The following is a 24567-nucleotide window of genomic DNA, read 5'->3' as shown; positions in this document are numbered from 1 at the left end:
ATAAAACTTCTTTGATCTTTGTTTCAAAGCTTTTTTTTTTTTTTTAATGGTTGGAGTGCAGTATTTCTAAATTGAGGGGCCTTTACTAAGAATCACCCCGTTGCTGAGAAACAGTGTTGCTATAGAGACTGAAAATGAGGTGGAAGCTGACACAGTAATGCAGAAAGCACAGTGTGCTGTAACAAAGAGTTGGGGCAGCTGTACAAAGAAGAAAAACAGTAAGCCCTAGTGGTAAAGTCCTAGAATAAGAATTGTTCAGGCCCACCAGAAAGCTCTTCAGTACACCCAAATGCTAGGGTTTATGAGGAATCTATATATAACATAATAAGACACACATTTAGCTTAAAGCCCTTTTTCAAAAATTTTTCAACAGTTACTTTAACATCAGGTAGTAGGAGTCATCAATACCATGAACATCCTGCATACATAACATTACTTAGTAACTTGTGAAAACATGTGTACCAGCAATTGCTTATTACTTACAGAAAACCCAAACTTAGTGATGACTAAGTCAATCACTGTGTTACAACTGCAACCAACTTTGAATATGTTACCATATTTTAGCTTTCCTATTATTTTTATTCTTTCTTTCTCTCCTAAGCAAAAGCTAGGAAAAGAAACTTTTCCATTCACTTATGCTTCCATGAGGAAAGACCTGAATCTCCCTGCAGACCACTAGACAAATCCAGTTAGAATAATTTAGGATACATGAGACATCCCAAACAGTTTTTTCTTTCTACTCTCAGCCTCTGAGAAGAAAGGTTTTCAGCTGGTGACTCAGAAGCCAGATAAGCCTACTAAGACATAGCAGGAACAGTTCTTTTCCCTCTCATTAACAGCTGTGCACTGTTGGTGCATGAACTGCAGCTTGTTTGAACTATCTCTGCAGGCAGAATAAAATAATTCAAAGAGTAAGACTGCTAAAGCCTATTCATATAGAAAAAGCCCAAATGTAAATACACATTAGAGAAGCTAACTTTTCCTCTTCTGTCTTGGAGAAGGAGTTGTAGAAAAACCAGGTATTTTGTAGAGATTACTGGTAGCATCTCTCCCTGCTATGTTCTCCTGAGACATCTGCCTCCAGATGCTCCTCAGAAACTCAGCCAATCTTCTGTGCATATACTACTGGAAACTAATTCCCTGGAGACCACTTCCTCATGAAATGAATGATTCCTAACCCCTTTCTTCAAGACTCTTTACAACACCTGCCTCTACAATTTCCATGTGAACTCTTCCATGAAGATACTTATAATAATATCTCAGTTCCTCTAAACGTTGCTTCTCCCATATACACCCCACATAAACCCCCACATTCTTCCAGATCCCTTGTGACAACCCAGCTTCCTGAGCTCCTCTTTCTAAGACCAGTGAGACATCCCTCCTAGTCCTGTCCTAACCAGCCAGTAACTTCTCTTGGTTTCCTCATATAAGAAGTCTACCCCTATTCAGAGCTTGAACCTCCATTCGAACAGAAATAAAGAACTTATTGCAAGTATATGTAACTGATTCAAAGAACAGGAAGCTTTCTATTTTGCTTTAAACATATCTGATAAAAAGTTAGCGAGTACAGTAACATTTCATTAACACAGTTTCCATCATTTAAGACACCAAAGACATGCAAGTGAAAGCGGTTCCTCAACAATTCTGTTGAAACAAGAATTTAACTACATTTGACTTAAAACACATGAGTATTCCCTTGAAACTCATGCAATAAATTAAAAAAAACATGGAAACAAAGATAATCTTGTCACTAAGGAGATGTATGAACTTATGTTTTTGTGTTAAAAATCATTTTTGCCCAAGAAGATACTTTATTACAAAAGTACTGTGCTTCAGTACCTCTGAAAAAAAAAATTTGGAATTATAAAATTGCTACTCTGTATGTGACAATCCTGCTCAAAATCTTCACATGAACATTTTAGGCATTAAAGCACATTTTTGCAATAGTTTTTTGGTCTGAAGAAATAAGTTGTTGGATGCAAATGAAATCCTAGATTCATTAAAATCAGAAGGAATTTTACTTTGGTCTACAGGTTAAAAATGTTATATTCACACTGGCTTTGAAATATTTGAAATTATTTCAAATATTTATTGAATATTTATATGACTATTCATATTTATATGAATAACTGAAAAACCTAGAGATTTCCTGGTTTGGTTTTTTTTTTAATGAGGAAGATACTGCAAAAACTACAGCAATGCTTTCTTTGTAGTTTGCTCTTTTGAGCAATGGAAACCTTATTTTAATATGGGAATTTCCAGCATTTTCTCCTCCAGACAACTCTAGAATGTCTCTAAAGTGACTCAGTAGGCAAGGTTTCCATTTCTGTCAAAAAAAGCAAAAACATGAGCTATTTTTGCTAGCCTCCTAGAATACTTCCACATGCAAGGAGAGAAGCAGGGCACTTTGGGAATACTTGAACACCTGACACTAATGTCACAAGAGAAGGCCACAACCAAGCACAACACTGCTAGCAGTGGTAAGGCCTCTGCTTAGCATTTAACGCTGACACAAGAGGAATGGAACAGCTCTATAGAACAGCAGTGCCATACAAGTAGAGAGCAGACAGGGAAGGACACTTACCACACTTACCTAATTGGGAATCCCCCATCTGGGTTAAACAAGGTCATGATTAGCCAAATAATTAACTCTGCATTCAGCAGGAATATCTTATTGTGTCTGTAGCCCTTTCCCAAGAAACAAGCATGGATAACCAAAAGGCTCTGTACTCAGAAGAGGCTCTAGGCATCAGCTCCAAACTTTCCCCATTCTTCAGCCTGCCCTTAATGGAGAAGAACAGTTCATAGTACAGAAAGGGCTGATATAAAAGTAGTGGAAACAATCTGAAGGAAGGGGGAAAGAAAACAAACCAGGGAAAAGGTCTGTAGGAATGAAAACTAGGAAGAAATGGCTTGAACATTAGAAAAGTGCAGGAATTTCACAACCTGAAAATGGAGAAAAAGTGAAAAAACAAAACTAAAACATGCTTTAGTGTTCATCTGTTATTTTTCTGATGAAGGAGGACAGAGAACTTGAAAAGCAAATTAAATAGGAAAAGCAGCACAGAAACACTTGGGAGAAGATGTGGAGTTTTTATTCTGCTTCATATGGATGCATTTCGCTTATTTCCTTTAGTGCAACGAGCTTTTCCTAAATGGAAAAAAAAGCACTTTTAATATCACCCATTCTTTTAATCTGCTATAATTTCTAGCACAAACTTAAAATATGTTAAAACAAAATAATTCTTATACATTACTAGTATGACTGAAGATCACAAAATCTGATTAAAGCTAGAATGTAGAGTTTGGGACCAGTCTTTTTTAATATTTCAGTAGTATAAATAGTTTCTTTTTGCCTCACTAAGTGACAAGAAGGTTATGATTAAATTAGTGCTCAATGATTTTGTATTTTCTGAAAAATCCCTAATTCCAGTAAGGTCTGGCCTTCATTCATGCAGAGTCACAGCCATAAAAATGCCAAAACATACATCTTCTGGCATAGAAATATTCTGAATACCACATAAGCAAAATCAGCACAAAATGTGGAAATATTAAATTAAAGGTAATATTTCTGTTTTGCAAAAGCCTGCAGAACTTTGGAGTGCAAATTCTATACTTACATAAGTAAACTTATTTTATCATCTCCTTTTTGGCAGAAGAAATGTCTGTTCATCTCAATACACAAATACTACCTTACACTTATAAATACCCGGTCTCTACCATGCATAAGTGCATGTGTGCAGTTTGTACATCTAACACTTAAACGTCTCAGTGTTCAAAGTTGCATCACAACATGCCCATAGGTGGCAGAATGGGCATACACGAGACTCAAGAAATCCTCACCTGAACCAGCTCGTGGGATAAGCGTCCCAGAACTTTTTGGGTTATTTCATTAATTTCTACTTCTGTCACGACTTCCCAGTTACCATTCCGGAACATCACTGGCATAGAGAAGACAATTCCTTCAGGAACGCAAAACTGACCTGAACAAGAGGGGGACAAAATGACAAAACATGTTATTTCTGATTACATCCTCACCAGTGTTGACATTAAGTCCTACAGACCTGCAGAAGTCTGCAACTACAAGATCTCATTATAAATGGAGACTGCCTTTTTCAATCTACAGCTCAAAAATGAAAGTCCCTTTTACTGTAACTTTGTCCTTTAGTTAGATGTACATGAATCATAGCATCAGACAGGTCTGGGCTGCAAGAGACCTTTAAAGGTCTCTAGTACAACCCTCCTGCCATGGGCAGGGACATATTCAAATGTGTCTGAGACCCATCGAACTTGACCTTGAATGCTTCTAGGGTTGGGGCATCTTCCACCTTTCTGGGCAGCCTGTTCCAGTGTTTTACCATACTCATTGTAAAAATCTAATCTAATTTGACCCTCCTTCACTTTAGATCCATTACCCCTTGACCTATTGCAACAGGCCCTGCTAAAACGTTTGTCCCCATCTTTCTCATAAGAACTTTTAAGCCCTGGAAGGTGCCATAAGGTCTCCCCAGAGCCTTCTCTTCTCCAGGCTGAACAACCTCAACTGTCTCAGCCTATTTTCATGAGAGGTGTTCATCCCCATGATGATTTTGTCTGGCCCTCCTCTGGACCATCTCCAACAGGTGTCTTTCCTGTGTAGTAACACAACTGCTGGATCGGTTGTACATCTTAAAAAAGGGGGGAAATTATTTATTTCATAAGGGTTAAATGGCTGCTGTGAAATATTCCATTTATTGGTTCACATAACTACACAAGAAGTATAGCCTAGGCTCTAAGAGATATAAAGAGTTCTTGCACAAAACACACACATCAGAAAAGCACTTTAACTAAAAAACTAAGAGATCATCTGCAAAAAGACAATATTAACCTAAGAGATGCCTGTAAAAAGTGAGTATCATCTGTTAGATTTTGAAGCTCTTATCATGAAACAAACTCTTAGCCTCACGACTTGTTTAACAAGTTTTTATTAAATTAAAAATATTGATTAAAAAATAACATTATAGATAGGGGAAAGCTATTATATGCAGGGTAAAGCTACAAGAGAACACGTGAAGCAAAAATAGATTTACCTTCACTAAGTATTCCCACAGAAATGATCTCCTCAGAAGGAGAGCCATGGTACCAGTATCGCAGTACAGTGGCTACTGCATGAGCAGGTAACATTCCTGTACAACGAGACACCCGGGAACTCAGTGTACTCTGTGCAGATAGGAATTCTGAATGGATCCATTCCCTACCAACAAAAAAATGGGAAAAAAGGGATGAAAAACTAAGATGACTGCAGGAAGAGTAGTTTCCTAGGGAAAAAAGAACTAAACATGAGGAAAGAAAATAGTCAACACTTACTCAAACTTCGCTGCTGAAGGCATGGCATTTACAGACAGAGAAAAAAAAATGGTCTAACAAAAAGTAGCTTAAAAAGTAACAACAAGTACTACTTTTCTATGAAAGTTAGGTCATTTACTCAAGTAAAAACCTCAATTATCCTTGTAATTTGTATTCTGTGTAACTTAGTATTTTATATGTAATTTATATATTACTGTCTTATGTAAGAACCCAGCCATGAACCATGTGAGGCTCAGTACAAGCATAGAACAAAAGAAATGTCTGCTCTCCAGTAAATGCAGTCTAGACCAGAGTGGGAGCTCCAGATAGCCAGGCCTGGGTGTATGTCACACCTGCAGCCCTCTCACTGCACCCACCCTTTCTCTGCTACTCTTCTTTACACAGGAAGCTATCTAGCTGCCAGGTATCCTTTTCACATATGTTAACAAATCATCCGTTTTGGGAAACTGACAACATTAATATGCTCAGGCCTATTCCATGTAATTCAGGTACAAGTATCTGTTTAATACTATTTCAAAGTTTCTTCATGTAAACTAGACATCTAAGTCACTACCCGGACTTTCATTACTTCTTATAAACTGCTCATGATAGAAGAGAAACCCACTTAAAATGTAGGAAAAATATAGTTATAAACAAAGTTGGCAGGAGAGTCAGAACTATGTACAGCACTAGGAACGACTCAACTTCTTTTGCAGATGGAGTACCTCAACTTGTGTTTTCCTTTATGTATAGTGCCAATTGGTAAAGACAAATCTTGAAAACAAAAACCTTTCTTGATGCTTTATTACACGGTTCAGATAAACATGGATTAAAAGCAGTTATTTAATTTTACTTTAAAGAAATAAATCTGTACTGTACCTATCATAAATCATATTCAACAAAGGACGTTGAAAATTAGCAGGGCCCCAAATAGCACAGTCATATCCATAAAGTTTTGCATGTGACAAATCAATGTAGTTAGAGCCAGTAATATTGCCCCAAACAATCACATCTTTAACTCCTGTAACAAAGGAAAATACATAGATTAGTGAAGAGACAAATACTTTCAGAAAAATAGGCTTCAGAAATCCCTTTCAAGATGAATTACTCAAATCAGTGCCCTGCCTTGCTACCAGAAATTATTTGATCTGAAAAATGCAACCAAGTTCTCCATAACATATGAAACCTCATCACAAGCTGAAAAAGGAACTTTAATTTATATCATGTTACTGTAAATAATAGACAAAATCTAGTAAATACTCAACTCTTAAAAACAGTAACAAATCATATTGCAAACATACAGCAATGTTCCTTTTAAAATCCTGTAAAAACAAATACATAAACAATAAAAACATTCATTAAAAAAATAAAAACTACCTGCTTCGGTGCAAAGGGATTTTTTCAAATAACCTGCTGATAGGCTATTCAGCCTATTAACTTGCTTTTCTATTTTATTAGACTCCAAAATATCTAGACTTGTCATCAATGACCAGTTCTACCTATGCAACACTTACAGAATACTGAGCAGACTGTCAGAGCACACCTTTGCTATGCAGTGCAGAACTGTGCAAATATAACCAAACTATAACAACTGACCTGAGAATGAAAATTAATTAACCTCAAAAAAATACTACAACACAGTTCTACTTTACTCTCATTATCTGCACAGCATTATGTTGTCATGTTTATTCATAGCTCCAAAATAACAATGCATTACAAAGTGCAAATGCAATCTTGAAGTCCTAGCTCCCAATCTGCAACACAACTGTCCTCCTTAGCATATTTCCAGCATGAAATACACACCAGAGTGGCAGGGCTGCATCCTGGAGCAAGCAAAAGACACCCTGGCGTTCTGTACAGCCACGAAATTCAGTGGGTGCACCACTGTGCATTTCTGCATGCACGTCAGTTGTGTTCTGGAATGAAATATGTACTCCCAAAGGTGTGCTGAATTCCCCAAATGCCACATAAACATTCACCTGCTGTGTTCATATTCAGCTTCCTGGCCAGCATGGCTTTAGCTGCACTTTCCCAGGATGTCGCAATGGCAATGATATTTTCAGGCCTAATGGATGGGCCATACGTCCTTAACATCATTGCCTTAAGGTTTGCAAAGGTTTTTCCTGATGAAATTACTTTGACCTCACTCTTGGCATTCTTCTCAATCAGGGGAGCATACACTTGGCAGATCTCACTCACTTCTCTGATGTAGTTCTCAAGGGATTGGACTTCAAGGTTCAAGAGGACATCATCAAGAACAATGATAATATCAGCATCAATAAAAGCCTGATCTATTTTTGTGTGCTCCGAAATACTGCGGAGGAGTGGGAATGCCATGTCTTCAGCTTCCATTACAATACTGTGAAGAATTTCCTTAAACTGGTCAGTGTCAAGCAAATGGATACTGATTTCTGTGGTCATCCCAAACACTTCTCCACTTGCCAACAGAGGGATCAGATGATAACAGATTGGAACTGATGCACTGATAAGAGAATATGTAGAAAAGTTACATTAACAAGGAACCACTGCTGCTTTGAAAGTATTACATAAACACAAAGGTGTTTATTTTGTACTTGATTACATTTAAAGATATCATTAGCTTGGATCCTTTACTGTTCCTTTTGTCATTTTAACAGGTTAAGAATTAAAACAGTTGGGTCCTCCTTTCATTTGAAGGCTTTTCCATCCTGTGCATTTCACTCAATGCTGTCACTTAAAAATTGATGTCTTTATAGAACCACAAATTTTTAAGGTGCTCTATTAAGATTACTAGAAATACAGGAATTTCTAAAGGTAAAGATGCAAGAGATTTTACCTACTTTTATATTTCCAATAACATTTAATGCAAGATGGTTGCACTACAAAATTTCTAGCTTATTTTGTAAATACTTGCTTTTTCCCTAAACTGATCTGAGGTCTAAATGATGCCTGTTCACACCCCTCATTTGAACTGGTGTAAAATGTAACAAAAGCATAAATTATTTCTAATTTGCTCATAGTGAGGGGTGCAGAACTCAAGTCAAATAATCAAATTACAGGGATTTGTGCTTAACTTCAGATGGTTACACCCGTCATACGTGATAGGAAAAAGTGCCTTCTTCTGAACTGAGTAAAAGTTCACAGATACTCTCTCCACTCTCACCTGGTGATCCAGATCTGCACAGGTTTGATAAGACTTTTAATCTCTTCATCCTCTTTTACAATTTCAAGATGCGCCTGCAGGTTCTCCTCAGCAATGTCTAACATTTCCTCACTCAGCATCATTGAAGTGATGCCATAATACTGCTAAGAACAAAAAGATGATCTCTAATCAAATGGCAGCCCAAACCCATAAAGGTAACATTAACAATAACTTTATTTTACATTTGAAGGAGGGAAAAGGAACAACAATGTTGTAAAACATGGGCTTATAGTATTAAAGGCAGCTTATTACCTGAGCATATTCCAGAAAATCATTAAGTCCTCCCAGAAGCTGACCCTTCCCTCCACGGTCCAACAGTTCTCTCCAAATGATAGGAGACTGACTGTGTTCCCATCCATTTGTTTCACGAATGTCATGGAGCCACTGCTGATGTAAACATCCCCACCAGATGTTTTAATACTTCACATTTGATAACATTTAAACAGTACAGTTACAAGCATTCTTACTATTTCCTCTCAATATATGATGACAGGGTGCCTCAGAATGTATGTACCAGTGGGTAAAAAATGGGGGAATAACACAAAGCAAGGTATGGTGATACACTGGAATGGCTCACCTGAAGGTCTTGATTTCACTTAGTTGTCTTAGTGATACAGAAGACAAGCAATATTGTGAAGCAGCAAGTAATCTGAGGATTCTTACTTAGCCACATTAGGTAAGTAATCTGAAGAGGTCAATTGCTTTTCACTTAACTGCTCCAGTTACTTGGTGGAAGTGTCAAGCAAAATATATGAGGTAATAAATATCATAATACTGTCTATCTCATGGAATAAGACTGCAGTTTTTTCAGAGCCTTATAGGCAGCATGTCTACAGTGTAAGTACTCAGAAAGGCCCATAAACATTGTAAACAAATATGTAATATTTAACTCCATACTTCCACTGTAATTCAAAGCCCTTGAATGCCATGAAGGCTCTTGACAAGTAAGAACTCTGAAGATATATGTAATCACAGTGAGCAAAAGATTTACAGGCTGAACAGCCATTTATACTTAAAAAAAAAAACCAAAAACCAGAAAACCAACCAACCAACCAAAACCACACTGAACTTTTTATTGACATAATACACGTTTAGGCTGGTCCATACTTTGTGCCCATCTTCAGTGGTAAAACTCAGAGAAGTCAGTTGCTCAAAACATTGCAACCTTCCCTCTGGCTGGCTCTCACAGCCAAAGCTGCTTCTGCAGCACCTCTAGCCACATACCAAACCTCTAATAGAAGAGAAGAAGAAATATACTACAGATAAGCACATTTCTTGGTTTGTAGAGCACTGGGGCACCTACCAGCAACTTGACTTACAATCCCTTACCTCCCACTTGTCAGGGTGCTGAGTAATCTTGTGAACCCTGAAGTTGGGCAAGTTAGTCTGGAGATAGTCAGCCAGGAGTTCAGCTTTGGCATAGTAAGGGCAGTTTGCCTTACCTGTAAACACAGCAACAGCAACACAAATGGATGGTTTTGACATTCAGTGATAAGGGCTTAAAAAACCAAACGTTGTTTAATGCGAGCCAGCTAAGGAAGGCTACTTCTGCAGGTGAAACAGGCTCTCGAGCCAGCGTCCAAGGGGCCGAGAAGGCCACCCCTGGCGGGACAGCAACAGAGGGGCTGAAGTGTCACCGACGGTTCATGGGGAGAACGCTGACGCGGGACTGGCTGAGGCCCCGCGCCGTGCGGACACGGCTCCCGGAGAGCTGCAAAGACGGGGACGGGGGTGAGCCCGCAGAGAGGGGCGACCGCTGCAAGCACGGCGAGCCCGGGGCCCGGTACAAGCTGCCGCCGCTGCCGGGGCTCTCCTGCCCGGGTCCCAGGTCCCGGTACAAGGTGCTGCCGTCGGGGCTGCCCCGCCAGGGTCCCGGGTCCCGGTACAAGGCGCCGCCGCCGCCGGGGCAGCCCCGCCGGGGTCCCGGGGCCCGGTACAAGGCGCTGCCGCCGCCGCCGGGGCAGCCCCGCCGGGGTCCCGAGTCCCGAGTCCCGGCACAAGGCGCTGCCGCCGGGGCTGTCCCGTCGGGGTCCCGGCACAAGGCGCTGCCGCCGGGGCTGCCCGTCCCGGGTCCGCCCTCACCCGCCACCACGAACTTGGCCATGCGCGCGCCGCCCTCGAACGGCCGCTTTGGCGTTGCTCCGCAACGCGCCGCGCGACGAGGTAGTTTGTCCCTCGGCACGCGCCGTCCGTCTCGCGAGGCTCGCCGAGAGCTCGCGGGGCAGCGGGCGCCGTGTCCCGCGGGTGCCGCGTGCGAGGTAACAGCAGCGCCGGGAGTCCCGGCCCGGCCCTTCCCCGCCCCTTCCCGCCCGGCGCTATCCCCGCCGTTCCTTCTGCGTGATCCGAGCCGGTGCGAAGCCTCCGAAAGACCTCTGTCCTTTTGTACTGTCCCGCCCTGTTGGGCAGCGCTCCCAGGGCCAGCGGGAAGTGATCCCGGAACCCAGCGGCTTCTCCCCGGCGCCGGGAGAGTGAGCGCCCGCGGGTGTACCGTGAAGGCGGCTTTCCCGTGGGATGGCAGGCAGGCTGGGACAGGCTGGCGGGCGGGATGTTACCCGCTGGTGAAGGTCTGCAGGGACCCTCCAGAGCCCTGTCGGGAGACGTTTGTGCCTGGGGAAACGTCATTTAGGAAAACACTCTGCTTCCCAGCAGAGCTCTCAGGTAGAGCAGCAAAGAGGAGGCAAGAGTTGATGCTCGGGCTGTCCTTGTGCTGAGATATTTGACTGAAATGTTGGAGACCAAATAAAAGCCTCTCTGCAAACCATTTTCCGGGGATCTTTGATCAAGTCTTCTCCCTTCCTGTAAAAGTGCATAGATTTGGCAATGAAACTGGGGGAATTGAAAGTCTGGTAACTAATCCATAATTTTCAATTGTTTTTACAGATGAGTGATCTTGTGCAGTTTCTCCAGAACTGTTTCCACTGGTAGAATGTCACCGGATCCCTTACTTTGAGTTGGTGTTTCAAATCTATTCATGAGGCATTAGCAGAAATGAATAATAAGATAAGTTATTTGTTAAATACTGTTAGATGCGTGCATAGGTACAGTTCTGTGCTCACTCCCAAATCTTCATCCACAACAAGAAAACACATTTTATGGATTGGCAGATACAGGGATCCCTTGGGAAATGTGAACTTCAGGAAATTACTGTTAAATATTTTGCCTTCTCTGCATGGATCATCTCTTCGATTTCTATCTCAAAAGACAGATGTTTTTAGCACAGGTGCAGAGGCTTTGGTAAGTGAGAAGGCTTCCCAGAGCTCCTTGGAAGTTGAAAAGTTGGATGGTTCTGAGAGCTTCAAACCGAAGCATGTAGAGGATCGCAGTGACCTGTTCTTCACCAGTCTCCGGAAGTGCACCTGTCCTTGCGACGCGCTGGACTTGGCTGCAGAGGCGGCTGTTTCCATTAAGCACTACACAAACTGTTTAACCATGGCCTGGAGGCTCTTCAAAAACCTGTCAGAAGAGCAGCAGCGCTACGAGAAGCAGCTGATCTTTGAGCACCCGGCTTTTGTGAAGCTGTGCCAGCAGCTGCTGCGCGATGCGCGCAGGATGACGCGTGGGGACCTGGTGTTCAGCTTGCACGCCGTGGTGCACCTCGGCGTGCCTCAGAACACGCTCCTGGTCCAGACTTTGGTGAGAGTGTGCCAAGTATGTATGAAAATCCTTTTCCTAAATTTGGGCTGAAACCTCATGGGTAATTCTGGGAGGCTGTGCTGCATCAGAGAGAGTTGGATTATATCCCTGGTTTAGTTTGATGTTCCATGGAAACAGTTCCCGTAGTTCATTTGTGTGGACTTCTAATTTCCTTAACTTTAGAAACCACTGCTTGATTTCGAATTTAAAAGAGAGGAGAAGTCTCAAAAATCATTACCCTTTCAAATCAACTAAATTTGACTGATGTGAGACCCTGTGGAGTCTCTGCAGGATTAAAGCTTGTAAATTGACTTTTGAGGGGAAAAAAAAAAATGGCAGGTGCAGAGTAAGAGTGGTCAGTTTTTCTTTTCTGAAACTTTTACTGGTTTGAAGTAATCTGACATTGTCAAAACTTTTAACAGGAGAAGCTCAATCAACTTGATAACCGATGCATCTCAGTTTTGGCAACTACTTTGGCAGGGATGGATAAAGACAAGAATGTGAGCGCTCTTCAAGCTGGATTACAGTGAGAAAAATATGTCTTTCATGTGTTCTTCGTATTTAAATGTTGTTTGAATGCATGCCTGTTAGAAATCATCAAGGGTATGTCTGCACATAAAATACATCCTGTGGTGTTAGGATTTAAATGATCACATGAGATAAGAGCTGTGCTAGACAGTGTATTATGGCACTGTCTTTGCAGTTTCAAGGAGGAGGGCTTCCGATGGTAAAGGGTGCTAGACTGGTCCGCAGGGGATTGTGTTCTGACTGCAGCTCCACTAGTGTAGTTTTTTTGTGATGTTGATCGAGTCCTTTCACATATCTATCCCTCTTTTATCTGTATGCAGACAGGAGGTGATGAGACTATCTTACTTAGGGACCTATCTTATTTTTCATGATGAAAAACATTGTTTAACAGCCTGGGAATATTTTCTTTTAGTTTAGTAAGTAAAAATTCAGATGAAGACTAGTTGTATCCAGCAAGTGCCTCTGTGTAGTGATTTACCAGAATAACTTCTTTGACTGTAGTGAATTTTTTCTGGGCCAGTGTGGTTTGTGTGTGTGACCAATCTGCTCACTCCCATGAGATTGCTTTTATTGAAGCAGTCACAAAACTTGCCATGGATTAGTACTTTTGACCCCGTATCACATTCTGCTTTGAGAAAGTGGAAGTGATACCCAAAAGCCAGGTTCCCCTGGAGGCACAGGTACACAGTTCTTAAAAGCTGGTGGAAAGCAGGCGTCCCATCTACAGTTCTCTGTCTTGATGTCTGGAACTCTGGCCCATTTGCAGGGATGAATTTCAGACCAGTGCACTGCCTTTGAAAGTGACACTTCATTTTTTTGTAGGCATATTTACCTGTATAGGTATATTTAAGGGTGGTTCAGACATAACAATTACAGTACCACCCACCGAGCCAGAAAAGGAGGTGCTAAGAGTGCACTTTCATCTTGTGCATATGATCTCTGTGTTACCTCCTTCTGTTCTTGCAGCCCACAGCACTGCTTGTTTGGTTTCATTCCTAACTTGCATCTATTTGTTGTCTGTGTCCATTCTTGAGTTTCCTGTCTGTTTCAGAACTTGCCTGCCCATCAGTGATTTAAAGATAAAAACATGCAATTTTCTTTTTCTGCAGAAGGGTGATAATTCCTTGAGGCTTAACAGCACTCATATTTGCACTGTCACATGTGCAGTCTGGTCAGGTGCCCCTGCTGTAAGTGTATCAGCAGCAACATTCATCTATCAGGATTAACATTAAGAAAGCATTTATAATTATTTCCATGTGTAAAATATCTGTGCTGCAGCTACGTCACGTCGAGTTATGCCAACATTTCAAAAAAAAGGAGGTGGAAGAGGAGCAGGGGATTACAGCTTTAACTTGGGGGGTACGTCAGTGAAGAAGAATGGGGCTACTTACCTGTTTCTGCTGGAATGAGAAGAGCTCTTGTGTGTGTTTTTCCATCAGGCTACTAGTGGAGCAGCGCATTTCAAGTATCAGAGACATCTTTATTCTGCAAAACCTGATGAAATGCCTGGGAAAAGATGCTCCAGTTTTTCTGAAAAAGAAATTAGAGGTAAAGTTAGTTGGAGGCTCATTTTTACTCCCACAAAAGCCTATGCTCTTGCATAATTTATAAATTGTGTATGGTTCTTTGCAGACACTGAAAGAGAAAATGTAATAGCACGGTAACTGTATTTGCTATATGCATCATAGTCCAGCTATATCTGTAGGAAGAACTTATATTTGGAGGCTGGTAACAGAAGGAATTGAGGCAGTAAAACATCAGTGCCCTCACCTCTGTGCTGGCCACGTGGTGTTCCGTAGAAGAGCTGACAGGCTGATTCCTCATTCCCTTGCCCAGCCTGTGACTGAAGAGAAGGTGACAGAAAACTGGTCTGTGATGGGGCTGTGTCCAGTAACTGTAGGGGGCTGGAGGACTGGTGGGAGTGAGATGCCAGAACTCCCCAAGCTCATGGTCTTGTTTTTCTGTGTGTGTGAAAGGTCTCCTGGGAAGTACAATGGCTGGGAGCAGGCTGCAGGTTTTATGGCAGGGTATCCTGGGTTTGTGCCCTGATGTAAAAACTCTTTTTGAAATCTTCTTTCAAAGAGGGCCTGCTAGTGTTTTCATCACATAACTAAGGGCTCTGATGTCAGAGTTTGTAATAGCATTCATGAAACATCATAAACTGAGAGGAAAGTAACATTTGCACTTGTTAACTAAAGGGAGCCCTTAATTTTCTGAGCCCACAGGGTGCTATTTTTTTACAGTGTAACTTCTTATCATAGATGCATTTTGTATTTAACCTCTGATACATACACAATAAAAATACTGTATTTTAATAACCAATATACTTTGTAGTTTCATTTTTAGTGTCATTTATATCAATCTAATTACTGCTTTGATAAATGAAATCTCTCGTGGCATCAGAGCTGACCTTCCCTGCCTCAGTGCACATTTGTAGCTGGGTGTTTGTATTAAATACAGGCCACTCACATACTATTGGATCACTTTGGAGGCTTACAGCTTTCATGCACATGCAAAACCATAATTGGACTAGTATGAACTTTTAAGTTAACCCTGTCTGTTTTATTTCTGCTACTTTCTTAAGAGTTGGTAGAAGATACGTATTCACAGTATTTGGAAATGACCTTTACTGAGACTTTTTTCTTTTAAAATAATCAAATGAAGGCAAATTGCTGGCAACTTGTGTATTGACATGTTTCTAGAGCATTTGACCTGCTATAATTGTGTATTAAGAAATCAAGAGTAGATATTTTATGCTTTTACTGTTTTTTGCTTCTTTTTCTTTCATATAAATCTGAACTAAGGACTTTGGGAAAGTTTTGGTGAAAATGTCTTCACCAGAAAGCAATTATAATATACCTGAAGAATGAAGGATTTAATAAACTCTGGTTCACTTTAGATGGCAGTTTTGAGAGAAATAGGTGGTTTGACTTTTCCGAATGCTCTGCGTATGTTTTTGGCTCTTGCTGCAATGAATTACTGTTCCCTTCCAATCCTGAATGCCTGCAGTAAAAAGATCCAGGGTAAGAAAAAAATATGTTAATTAAATTTCCCTTCTGTATACCAAATTCCTCCTAATTATTGTCTCATCTCCCTTTTCTGATTTCCTTTAAATCTCAGGAAACATCTTTGTTTTACAGGATATTATAGTTATGTGGAGCCATTTGACAAGCAGCAGGACAGAAAATTACTGATCAATAATAAAAGCAAATAGCTCTTGTCACCTCTGCCCTTCTTAACATTTACCTGATTTGCTATTTTTCTTTACATTTTTCTGTACACAGGATTTAAGAAAAAGAATTTAATTCTAGCAAGGAAAAGAGATTTCAAATAAAATTTTATAACAAATCTGAATTGGAAATTGACAACTTACAGGATGGATTGGCAACTTGGTGTGATTAGTTGGTAAACTAAAGGGAAAATAGTGTTTCCTTGATTACTGGATTTAATTATTGAGTACTGCTTAATAATTAACCTCATGCTGTAGCCCATAAAAACATTAAATGAAAGCTAATGCTTTCACCTCTCTCCATACCTTTCCAATACATTGCTTAATTATATGTGGTTAGTATGTGTTGATTCATGCTTAAAATATGTGAGAATTTGTGTCTCAGAAAGCATTAAGGTAGCAAAATAGCATTCTTAATAGAAATGACCCAGAAGTGTTGACGCTGCTTGAACAGCCTTTATGTGTCCTGGTTGTTCATACGTGTTAGGACACAATGTTTAATCGCACATCCTGGCTTCTCCCATGGGACTTTGACCACACTCAGCACACAGGCCAGGTGGCATACGCAGAGGGGACAGTGACTTTCTTCAGCATTTTTTTTAGTGCATGCTGAAAATCAAAAATCCTGGAACAGAAGACATGCTGGGAATACAATCTTCTTGCTTATTTTGTTAATTTGTCCCCTTTTGCTGATTAATGTATTGTAGCTTGCTTCTGGCTCAGTTTGGTTTCTTCTGTCTCTCAAGTTTCTTCATGTGTTTTAGTTCAGTTGAGCTTTGCTTAGCTAGTCTCAGTCTTCCACAGTTTCTTATCATATTTTTCCCCTCCTCCATCCCTTAACCAAACTGTTCCCCCAACATCTCAGTGTCTCCAACCTACAGCTCCCATTGCTTTTTATCATTTGTCCTTCTTTGATCTTCTGTTACAGAAAATGTCCACGATGCTCCATTTCGGCAGTTAATTCTCGTTCTGGAAGCTTGTCACACTCTCCAGTACCGTAATGTAAATCTGTTTTCAGCATTAGCAGGCTATGTTAATTCTACTGCCTACCTTTGGGACAAAAGACAGGTAAATTATTTGAGACCAAATAATGTATAGTGGTACTAATAGAGTATCTGATGCTTCTGTCTTAGCTTTCTTCATGTTTGTGCTTGATCTTTGGAGAACAAATTTGTATGAATACCGATCTGATGAAGTTGATAGTTACATTTTTAAAATGCTGTTCTATTTATTGATAAGTAAAGAAACAAAAGTTTGGAAAAATTTGCTTTCATTAAAAAATGTGTTCTATGAAGTCAACAGGTAGGATCAACTTCACTGGTTTTCTTGACTTATAAAGCTATATTTTCTTTTAGATTTTCCTTTTTCTCTCAGCCTGTGAGACACTTGGCTTTCAGCCTACGGAGTTGCTGGAGATTTTTGCTGAGAAGGTGACAGAAGACCCTGAATTCCTTAACTTGAAAAACCTTTTGATTGTTCTTCGAGTGTATTCACGACTCAACTATGTTCCCAGAGTCCAGAAGCATCTGTAGGTTTTCATTTAGAGTGCCTGATAAAATGTTATAGTCATTATAGAGTAATGTAGGGCAACTAGTATTTGGTTTCATTTGTGAAAGAGCTCATAATCCTGTTTAATTAATCTGTAAGGTAAATTGCTGTGTCTTTCCACATTTTTTCTGAATATGATTTTTTTTTTCTTTAACTGAAAATAAAGACCTTGGTTCTAGACTGACCAGGCTACTAAATCTGTTGATAGGTAGCTGTATCCTCAAAGTAAGAATCTAGTGTTAGATAACACAAAATACAATGATACAAGATAATAAAGATTTCCAAATTGTATTTTTGTTTGAAATATGTATTTTATATAGCCTTATTTGTGTTTTGAGATACTTTTCTTGTGCTTTTGGAAAAGGTTTTTTGAGACTCTTCATAGCTGCTTGAATAAGTGCCTGCCTCAGATTTCCAGCACAGAACTGCTGAAGGCAGTGTATTCACTTGGCATCTTAGGATATCTTCCCCACCATGCACTTGATGTGCTGCTGCAAAAGGACAGCAAGGATGAACTTATACTGTCAGGTCAGACCTTACTTTGTCATGTTCTTGTTTTAAACAGGATGTCTGCCTGTGTATGTAATTGGTTGTAACTGTGTTAAAAGATTCAAAATTCAAGAACACAAGCATGATTAATATTAAATTTGAAGTACTCAAGACAAAGTTAATGTAGTGGTGGTGATCTGAGTGACCTGGGCCTGCACTAGGGAGTCAGGCTTATTGTCTTGGGCTCCATGGTGGCAACAGTTTAACAGTAGGTGTGCAATTAAATGCGAGAGGTGAAGATGGGATTTGTGCAAATGGTAGAAATGTGTAAGGGACAGGAGTTCTATAGTCAATAGATGTTCAGGCATTTTTAAAAACATAGGAAGTCTTAACCTTTGCAAACTAACTTTAGTACCTGGAATCATGAGTAAAAGTGGGATTTGGAATGCTCTGAGTTATAATAAGGTCCTTGGAATGGTTTGTAGAAGAATTTGGTTTCCACGTTACAATTTTGTACAGCTAGTAGAGTAGTCAAGTCGAGTTTGCTGTACTAGAACAGACTACAAATGATAATAAAATGAAAAATTCTGTGGGATAATACATTGTATGTAATATTTTTTGTAACCTTTTTCAGATGATCTTAAAGAACAAAATGCAGTGATGCTTCGCTGTGTGAAAACATGTATGGAACTTGACAGCCCTTCTTTCACAAAGCCTGCATTTGTGCTGACTGAGAATTCATCCTCATTAGTATCTCTTAATCTCAGAAAGGCTCAGGAGGCACTGACAGAACTTCTGGGAGGCGAGAACATGTTCCGGCAAAATGTTCGGCTGCCATACAAATATCATATTGGTATGAAGCTATGTAACTGTCATATTATTTTTAATATGGATTTATAGTCCCCAAAGTAATAAGATGGTAATAAATTTGCATAGGGTGCAAGTGATTAGAAGTTTAACACTTTGAAGATAGTCTTTTAACAAATGATGTCATTGATTGGTGAATCTACTTTTTATGATGCTTCTGTTAAAGTTTTTAATTCCATTTGCTATAACTTTTACATTTTCTCTTGTTTGCAAAATGCTTTGGACTTTTTTTAGGCATCAGCAAGTAGATGTTAATTGTACCTAAATCCAATGTGGCCAACTTCGAGAGAGTTGACATTTTAATACAAATCATGTTAGAAACAAAGTCAAACAGCAGCTGCCTTTTGTCCTCTTTTGTTCTCTTTTGTTCTCTTGTTTCTTCTCTGAAGCTCCGGCTAAGATTTAGGCTCTACTTTCATTTATGAAATGGGATGTGACCTTCTTTTGGTTTCTCTTATGTTTTGATAGTGCCTTTTTTTTTTTTTTTTTTTGCCAGCCACCTCACCTAGCTTACCAGTTTTTCTGTATTAGTAATAATTTTTTTCCTAAGTATTTCTAGTAAGGAATTGGATTGCAGGAAAATCTGAGTAGGCGTGACAGACTGTGATCAAGAGTCGTTTCTTTAAATGATGATTTCACTCCATAAACTTAAATCTGCAGTTTCCAGAAACAAATTTATTTCTTCTTGAGATGGGCAAGCTATAACTTTCTATTTGTTGCAGGGAGGGAAAACCTATCAGTAATAATTCAATTATTAAGAGAACAGCAATTAGAAACAGACCAGTGGTGGTGTCTATTAACTTTTTCAAATGAGATGTTCAATTTGAACAATTTGAACAATTAATGGGTTCAAATGAGAACATTAATTTTAACCTCTTGCAGAGTTAAGTGTTTTGTTGTTTTGTTTTCAGATTTTGAAATCAGAATGGATTCAGACAGAAAGAAAGTGCTCCCCATAGTTGCAACTGATGATCATCCTGACTCACGTGTTCAGAGGTGTCTTTTTTTGACTGCATATTTTTTCTAGCAGGCTAGTTTTCTTTGTATGTGTCCCATTCAGTTACTTCTTTGGTTCACTGATTTGCAGAAGCAAAGTAAATAACTCAGTTGTTATCTGTGCTTACTGGAATATGCAGAAGTTGCCGTGCCAGCACAGAGCAACAATCCGTCCAGCTCGATACCTTCTTCCAACAGAGGCTAACACTTAACATTTCAGAGAAAGAGGCAGGAAACATCACAGTGATCTGATACTCTCTTAATGAATGCAGATAGCAATTTTTTTAAAAGTATTTGTCCAATTAGACATTCAGTTGTTCTCTCAAGTCTCAAAAATTTGCATCTCAGTGGTATGTTATGGCAGTTAATTCAGCTACTGAAATATAATTTGAATAAAAAGGATCATCATATCTACACTTTAGGTGATTAATTTAATCTTGTGTAGAAGAATGACCTCTCAGTAACTGAAGCAGGACATACATCATTTAAGTAATACTTAAGCAGAATTGGGTAACACTTAACATTTGTCTGCTGGATCACTGCACAGCAATGTATTTTGTACAGTTTGCTTTTCAATAAAAGGAGAGCTGGTGAATTGTGTAACAGAAACTCAGTGTTCCAAGGCATTCAGCTTTCCTCACCCTTCCAAGCAGGTTTTTATGGCAGGAAGTGATTCTGAATATCATTAGCAAAGGATCAAAGTAAATGCAGAATCTGTCAAATTAATGGAGAATGTTGAATGATCTATTTCCTTCTCATTGTGGGAGAAGTGGAGATTTAAGTACTTAATTCTGGTGTAGGTATTTGGGTAGATGCTGGTGCCTCTGTGAAGCTCATGGAAGAGAAGAATCAAAATTACTTAAATCTGAAGAAGGAAGAGGATAATGACATTTGTGCAGTCCTGCTATTTGTGCCTACCAGAAAGACATGTATATTCTGCACTGTTAACAGACACAATTGAGTCGTTGTGTTATAAATTATTATTCTGCATTTATACAGTGAAGTCTTCCCTACTCTTCTTGGTTGCAGGTTGGCTTTTCTGTTTGCTCCTATGTCTGCCTTCTGTCTGGGCACAACACACCCCCAGGGAAAGCTGGCAATGAAGAAGCGGCACCTAAATAAACTGGGCTATCATGTGATTCTGGTAAGAAGAGTCCTGTTACTGTCTCTGTTTTGATCCTGTTATCAGCACAGTGATGAGTATGTTTGGTAGATGAGGCCTTGTTCTACAAAGCATGAAGGTTCACCAGGAATGGGAGGCTTTCTCCAGAGTGGTAATTGTGTATCATTTCTAGTTAGAGGGTAGTGGTGGTGTCGCTAAGGGCGAAAGGAGAGGGGAACTCTAAAAGACAAGCTACTACTTACTATTATCAGTAAATAAATAGTTGAGGGGGAAAAAATCAAGCCATGAATTGCTTTGTACCTAAGAAACCTATGTGTCTTTGGCTTATTTCCCTGATTTTTATAGAATAAATGATTCAAGCGAACTTGTTTTCAGAATACAACAACTTCTGTGGCCTTCTCATCACTGAGCACTTGGTTTGTAGGACAGGGTAGTTTGGACAATAGAAATAATGTACTTTTTCCTTTTCCTTTCTTACAGATCCAGAGCAAGAAGTTTCAGGAAATGACAAAAGAAGATGCGGTTGAGTTTTTGAAAGGAAAAATTTATTCAGAAGATGCTGTATCTTTTCCTGAAGCAACTGTGCAGGATAATAATTAAAATAAACTAAGAGTTTCGGGTCTTCTGATTTCTCTTTTTCCTGTGTAATTACTGTAAGGATTTTAACAGAAGAGATAAATAGTTTTATTCACAACTGCCTGCTCCACCCTATTACAGAGTAAGAAAAGTTAGTGAAACGAACACTGCCTGCTGATAGCGAGGGTTTTCTTTTGTGAAGTGGGAGCAGATTTTCTTTAGTGGAAGGAAATAATTAATCCAAAAAGCACCCTGACATCTATTGCTGTTACAGTGTCTTAATTTAATCTGTACTTGCTTCCCCTCCCGCATACCCCTCATCAGATTTCTCTCTTCTCTTGAGCTGGGCCAGGGAAAAGATGTAACTATGTCAAGTGCTATTGGAACCTGGCCTATAAGTAGGCACTAGAAGGATTCTCTCTCAACATCCTGTGTAGTTCCTTATGCAGAACTATATATGGTAAATCAGTAAATAACTACGCCTAAGTGGTATATTAAAAGATCTGGTTATGTAGAAAGTTTCTGAAAAAATCAATCTCGCTCAGTTTTCAGAAGTTTAGGCCAGTAATGGTTCTGTTTGCTGTGTGCTTTTTTTTTGAACCCTGTGCTTCACTGCTGCTGTAATAGATTTTGGTACTTCTCAGTACAAGAACACAGATCTGCCATGCCTTTATAAACTGCCTCCCGTTCTCTGTTTCTGATATTAGCTCTACTGCTGTTCAAAGAGGTGTTGCAATACTCAGATTTGTTCGTTACACACTGTGATGCATCTCCACTGACCTGTTACGTAGTGGTGGAATTCATTATGTTGTCAGTTCTAGAACTGCAAAGCAGCTTTGGACCTTTGATAGAAAGGAGCAGAGTGAACTGATAAATCTTTTCTGTTCTTGGTAACATGTAACTGATAAAATGCATTTTGTTCTGCTGGAGTTGCTGAAGTTTCCGACAACAGCTTGCTTGTTTCTGCGGCGTAATCAGATCTTCACTCAAAATTTTACTGTAGCACAGTCACAGGCCCATGGGCATGAAGGGAAACAGGGAAATAGCAATACTTTCTACAGTGACTATGTGCTACCTAACCGTGGTGCCCTTGCTTCACTTGCTAAGCTACAAGCACAGTGTTCTTTGTCTTTCTGAAGTAGCATGGACACATGGTTAAGGTACTACAATGATGATAAAGAAAAGGTATTACAGTAATGAGATAAGGTGGAAAGAAACAATATGCTTGGAAAAATTCACTGCCCAACTTTTTGTGGGACATGTAGATAGAATATGGTGTATATTTATAAAGGAAGCAGCGCAACCAAAGCAGCATTGTCACTCTTTCTGGCACAAAAAGCAGAGAGCTTTTCAGCATTTCAGTCTCTGAAATGCAGCACATGCAGAAAAACAGATTTGATGCAATTGTAAAACTTAACAGTCAGAGCAGACATCACCTGCTTGACTTGATGAGAAGTTTGTTGTGCTCCATTTTTGGATCTTCTGCTTTAAGGAAGCATTGTCTGTGAAGCAGAGTAGTCAGTGCCATTCTGTTGTTCTGAGCTGGACTAGTGGTCTCAGCCTGCACTGGAGGATGTCTGAAATATTCTGTGCTGGAGGGCCAGGTAGCACACAGAGCTGTGTTTGAGAAAGCACTTGGTGCTGCTCAAGCTGCAACCCTGCAAACCAGTACTGCAGTGTCAGCCATGGCTCTTGCCTGGGCTGGGGAGCTGCTTCCTCCAGCTGCTCCGAGCTTTTCAGTTGGGTCCTCAGTCGTAGGTACATAACTTCAGGGGCAGAACTCAGGCAGAGATGCCAGCAGCCTGGACAGAATTAGCCACTAGTGGGCACAAAATGACATAGCACGTTATTAAATTAGCTGATCACTATATTCTTTCTTTCTTAAACAGCTTGTAAGTAGGTAGAAATTTAAACAAGCAATGTGGAAGTGTAGTAGTCTGCCATAAGGATCGGATCACCTTGCTTACTAAAATTTCTTGCTCTATGCTCTCTCAATAATTTATGTCATTCCTATGTCATCTAGACTGATTCAGAGTTCCAAGCAGTATGTAGGTGCTGCCAGAGATTCAGAGCTGTGGGTTTCTTGGATCTTTACATATGCTAAAAAGCTACTCTGCCGAAAATAAACTTAGGTTTTTCAGGTGTCCAATTCACATAGTAAGGAAGATCTAATCCCCTGTTCTGTGCATTACAATCTATATTTAGGATACCATTCTCCTCTCCTGAATCATTATTAAAATTAGTGGGAGACTCACAATGAAGATCAACAATAATTATTTTGTGTCTGTAATTATGGGGTTTGTCACTGCATGGAGTGCTTGGTGTGAAAGGTGCAAAATCCTCTTTTTTAAGCCAAACAGGTACAAAATGGATGATTTTAGCTGACCTGCCAATAAGGCTAACTGGAGATGTAAGCTGCCTCTTTTTCTACCATTTTCACAATCTGCCTGCAGATTTGGGAACATGTATTTCTAACCTTTATTCACACTTGGAACACTTTGTCAGTGCAGTGGCTGGAAATTGTTTCTCAATGAGGAGTGAGGAACAAGTAAGCTGTATATGGCTTTATTTCATACAGTCCATGGGTGTATCTTATTAATGGATGGAACCCAGACATTTGCTGTGATGTTTGACTGACTAAACGTATTTCAAGGGGGTATTGAATCTGTAGCAAGCCAAGGTTCTCAACTCCATGTGAAATGAAAATAGATAATTCATTAAGTAAACTAAATTGCTGAAGCAGGGGAGGATTTTCAATGAATTGAAGGCTTGTTAAAGAAAGTATAGGGCTTAGAGTAATTATATACCAATTACTTAAAGACAGTGAACTCAGCTGCACAAAGCAACCATATATTTGATCAGACTCTCGTAGGAAGACACTATATTTTATTCCTGGGCCACAAAGAAGTCAGAAAATTAGAAGCATACCTTTCCTTCACTCTGAGCTATGAAATACTGGACCTAAGTATTTGTCCTCATCATCTCAAAGAAACAGATACTGCCTTTTATGATTCCTGGTTTTTACATGCTGCTTGCCATTAGACATTATTTCATTCATAAATCTTGTCTTAT

At 39.8% G+C, this 24567-nt stretch overlaps 2 protein-coding genes across 8 annotated transcripts; one reads left to right on the top strand and one right to left on the bottom strand.

Moving 5' to 3' along the window:
- Positions 1 to 30: 30 nt before the first annotated feature.
- On the bottom strand, positions 31 to 10661 carry MDH1B (malate dehydrogenase 1B). 5 transcript variants are annotated; one of them, XM_032114511.1, is made up of 9 exons: positions 10589 to 10661; positions 9836 to 9948; positions 8759 to 8893; positions 8468 to 8610; positions 7305 to 7807; positions 6205 to 6346; positions 5070 to 5233; positions 3844 to 3983; positions 31 to 3151 (listed from the first exon to the last, which is right to left on the bottom strand). In XM_032114511.1, exons 1-9 carry the CDS (start codon positions 10608 to 10610, stop codon positions 3095 to 3097), a joined length of 1419 nt encoding a protein of 472 aa, XP_031970402.1. In that variant the 5' UTR covers positions 10611 to 10661; the 3' UTR covers positions 31 to 3094. The 5 variants fall into 5 exon arrangements, with proteins under 5 accessions (XP_031970402.1, XP_031970404.1, XP_031970399.1 ...); XM_032114513.1 differs by having other exon boundaries at positions 8759 to 8890; XM_032114508.1 differs by lacking the exon at positions 10589 to 10661 and having other exon boundaries at positions 9836 to 10524.
- A 27-nt stretch (positions 10662 to 10688) lies between these two features.
- Positions 10689 to 21547, top strand: FASTKD2 (FAST kinase domains 2). Of its 3 annotated transcripts, none has more exons than XM_032114495.1 (12): positions 10689 to 10764; positions 11387 to 12154; positions 12562 to 12665; positions 14107 to 14215; positions 15567 to 15690; positions 16825 to 16964; positions 17252 to 17424; positions 17809 to 17972; positions 18568 to 18786; positions 19712 to 19796; positions 20826 to 20940; positions 21400 to 21547. In XM_032114495.1, the coding sequence occupies exons 2-12, from the start codon at positions 11495 to 11497 to the stop codon at positions 21517 to 21519; spliced, it is 2013 nt and encodes a 670-aa protein (XP_031970386.1). In that variant the 5' UTR covers positions 10689 to 10764; positions 11387 to 11494; the 3' UTR covers positions 21520 to 21547. The 3 variants fall into 3 exon arrangements, with proteins under 3 accessions (XP_031970386.1, XP_031970387.1, XP_031970385.1); XM_032114496.1 differs by lacking the exon at positions 10689 to 10764 and adding an exon at positions 10773 to 11164; XM_032114494.1 differs by lacking the exon at positions 10689 to 10764 and having other exon boundaries at positions 10773 to 12154.
- Positions 21548 to 24567: the final 3020 nt, after the last annotated feature.

The sequence above is a fragment of the Corvus moneduloides genome, chromosome 7, assembly GCF_009650955.1.
Source record: "Corvus moneduloides isolate bCorMon1 chromosome 7, bCorMon1.pri, whole genome shotgun sequence".
In the NCBI taxonomy this organism is placed as follows: Eukaryota; Metazoa; Chordata; class Aves; order Passeriformes; family Corvidae; genus Corvus; species Corvus moneduloides.
The sequence above is the reverse complement of the archived record's forward strand: the minus strand, read 5'-3'. Positions and strand labels throughout refer to the sequence as shown.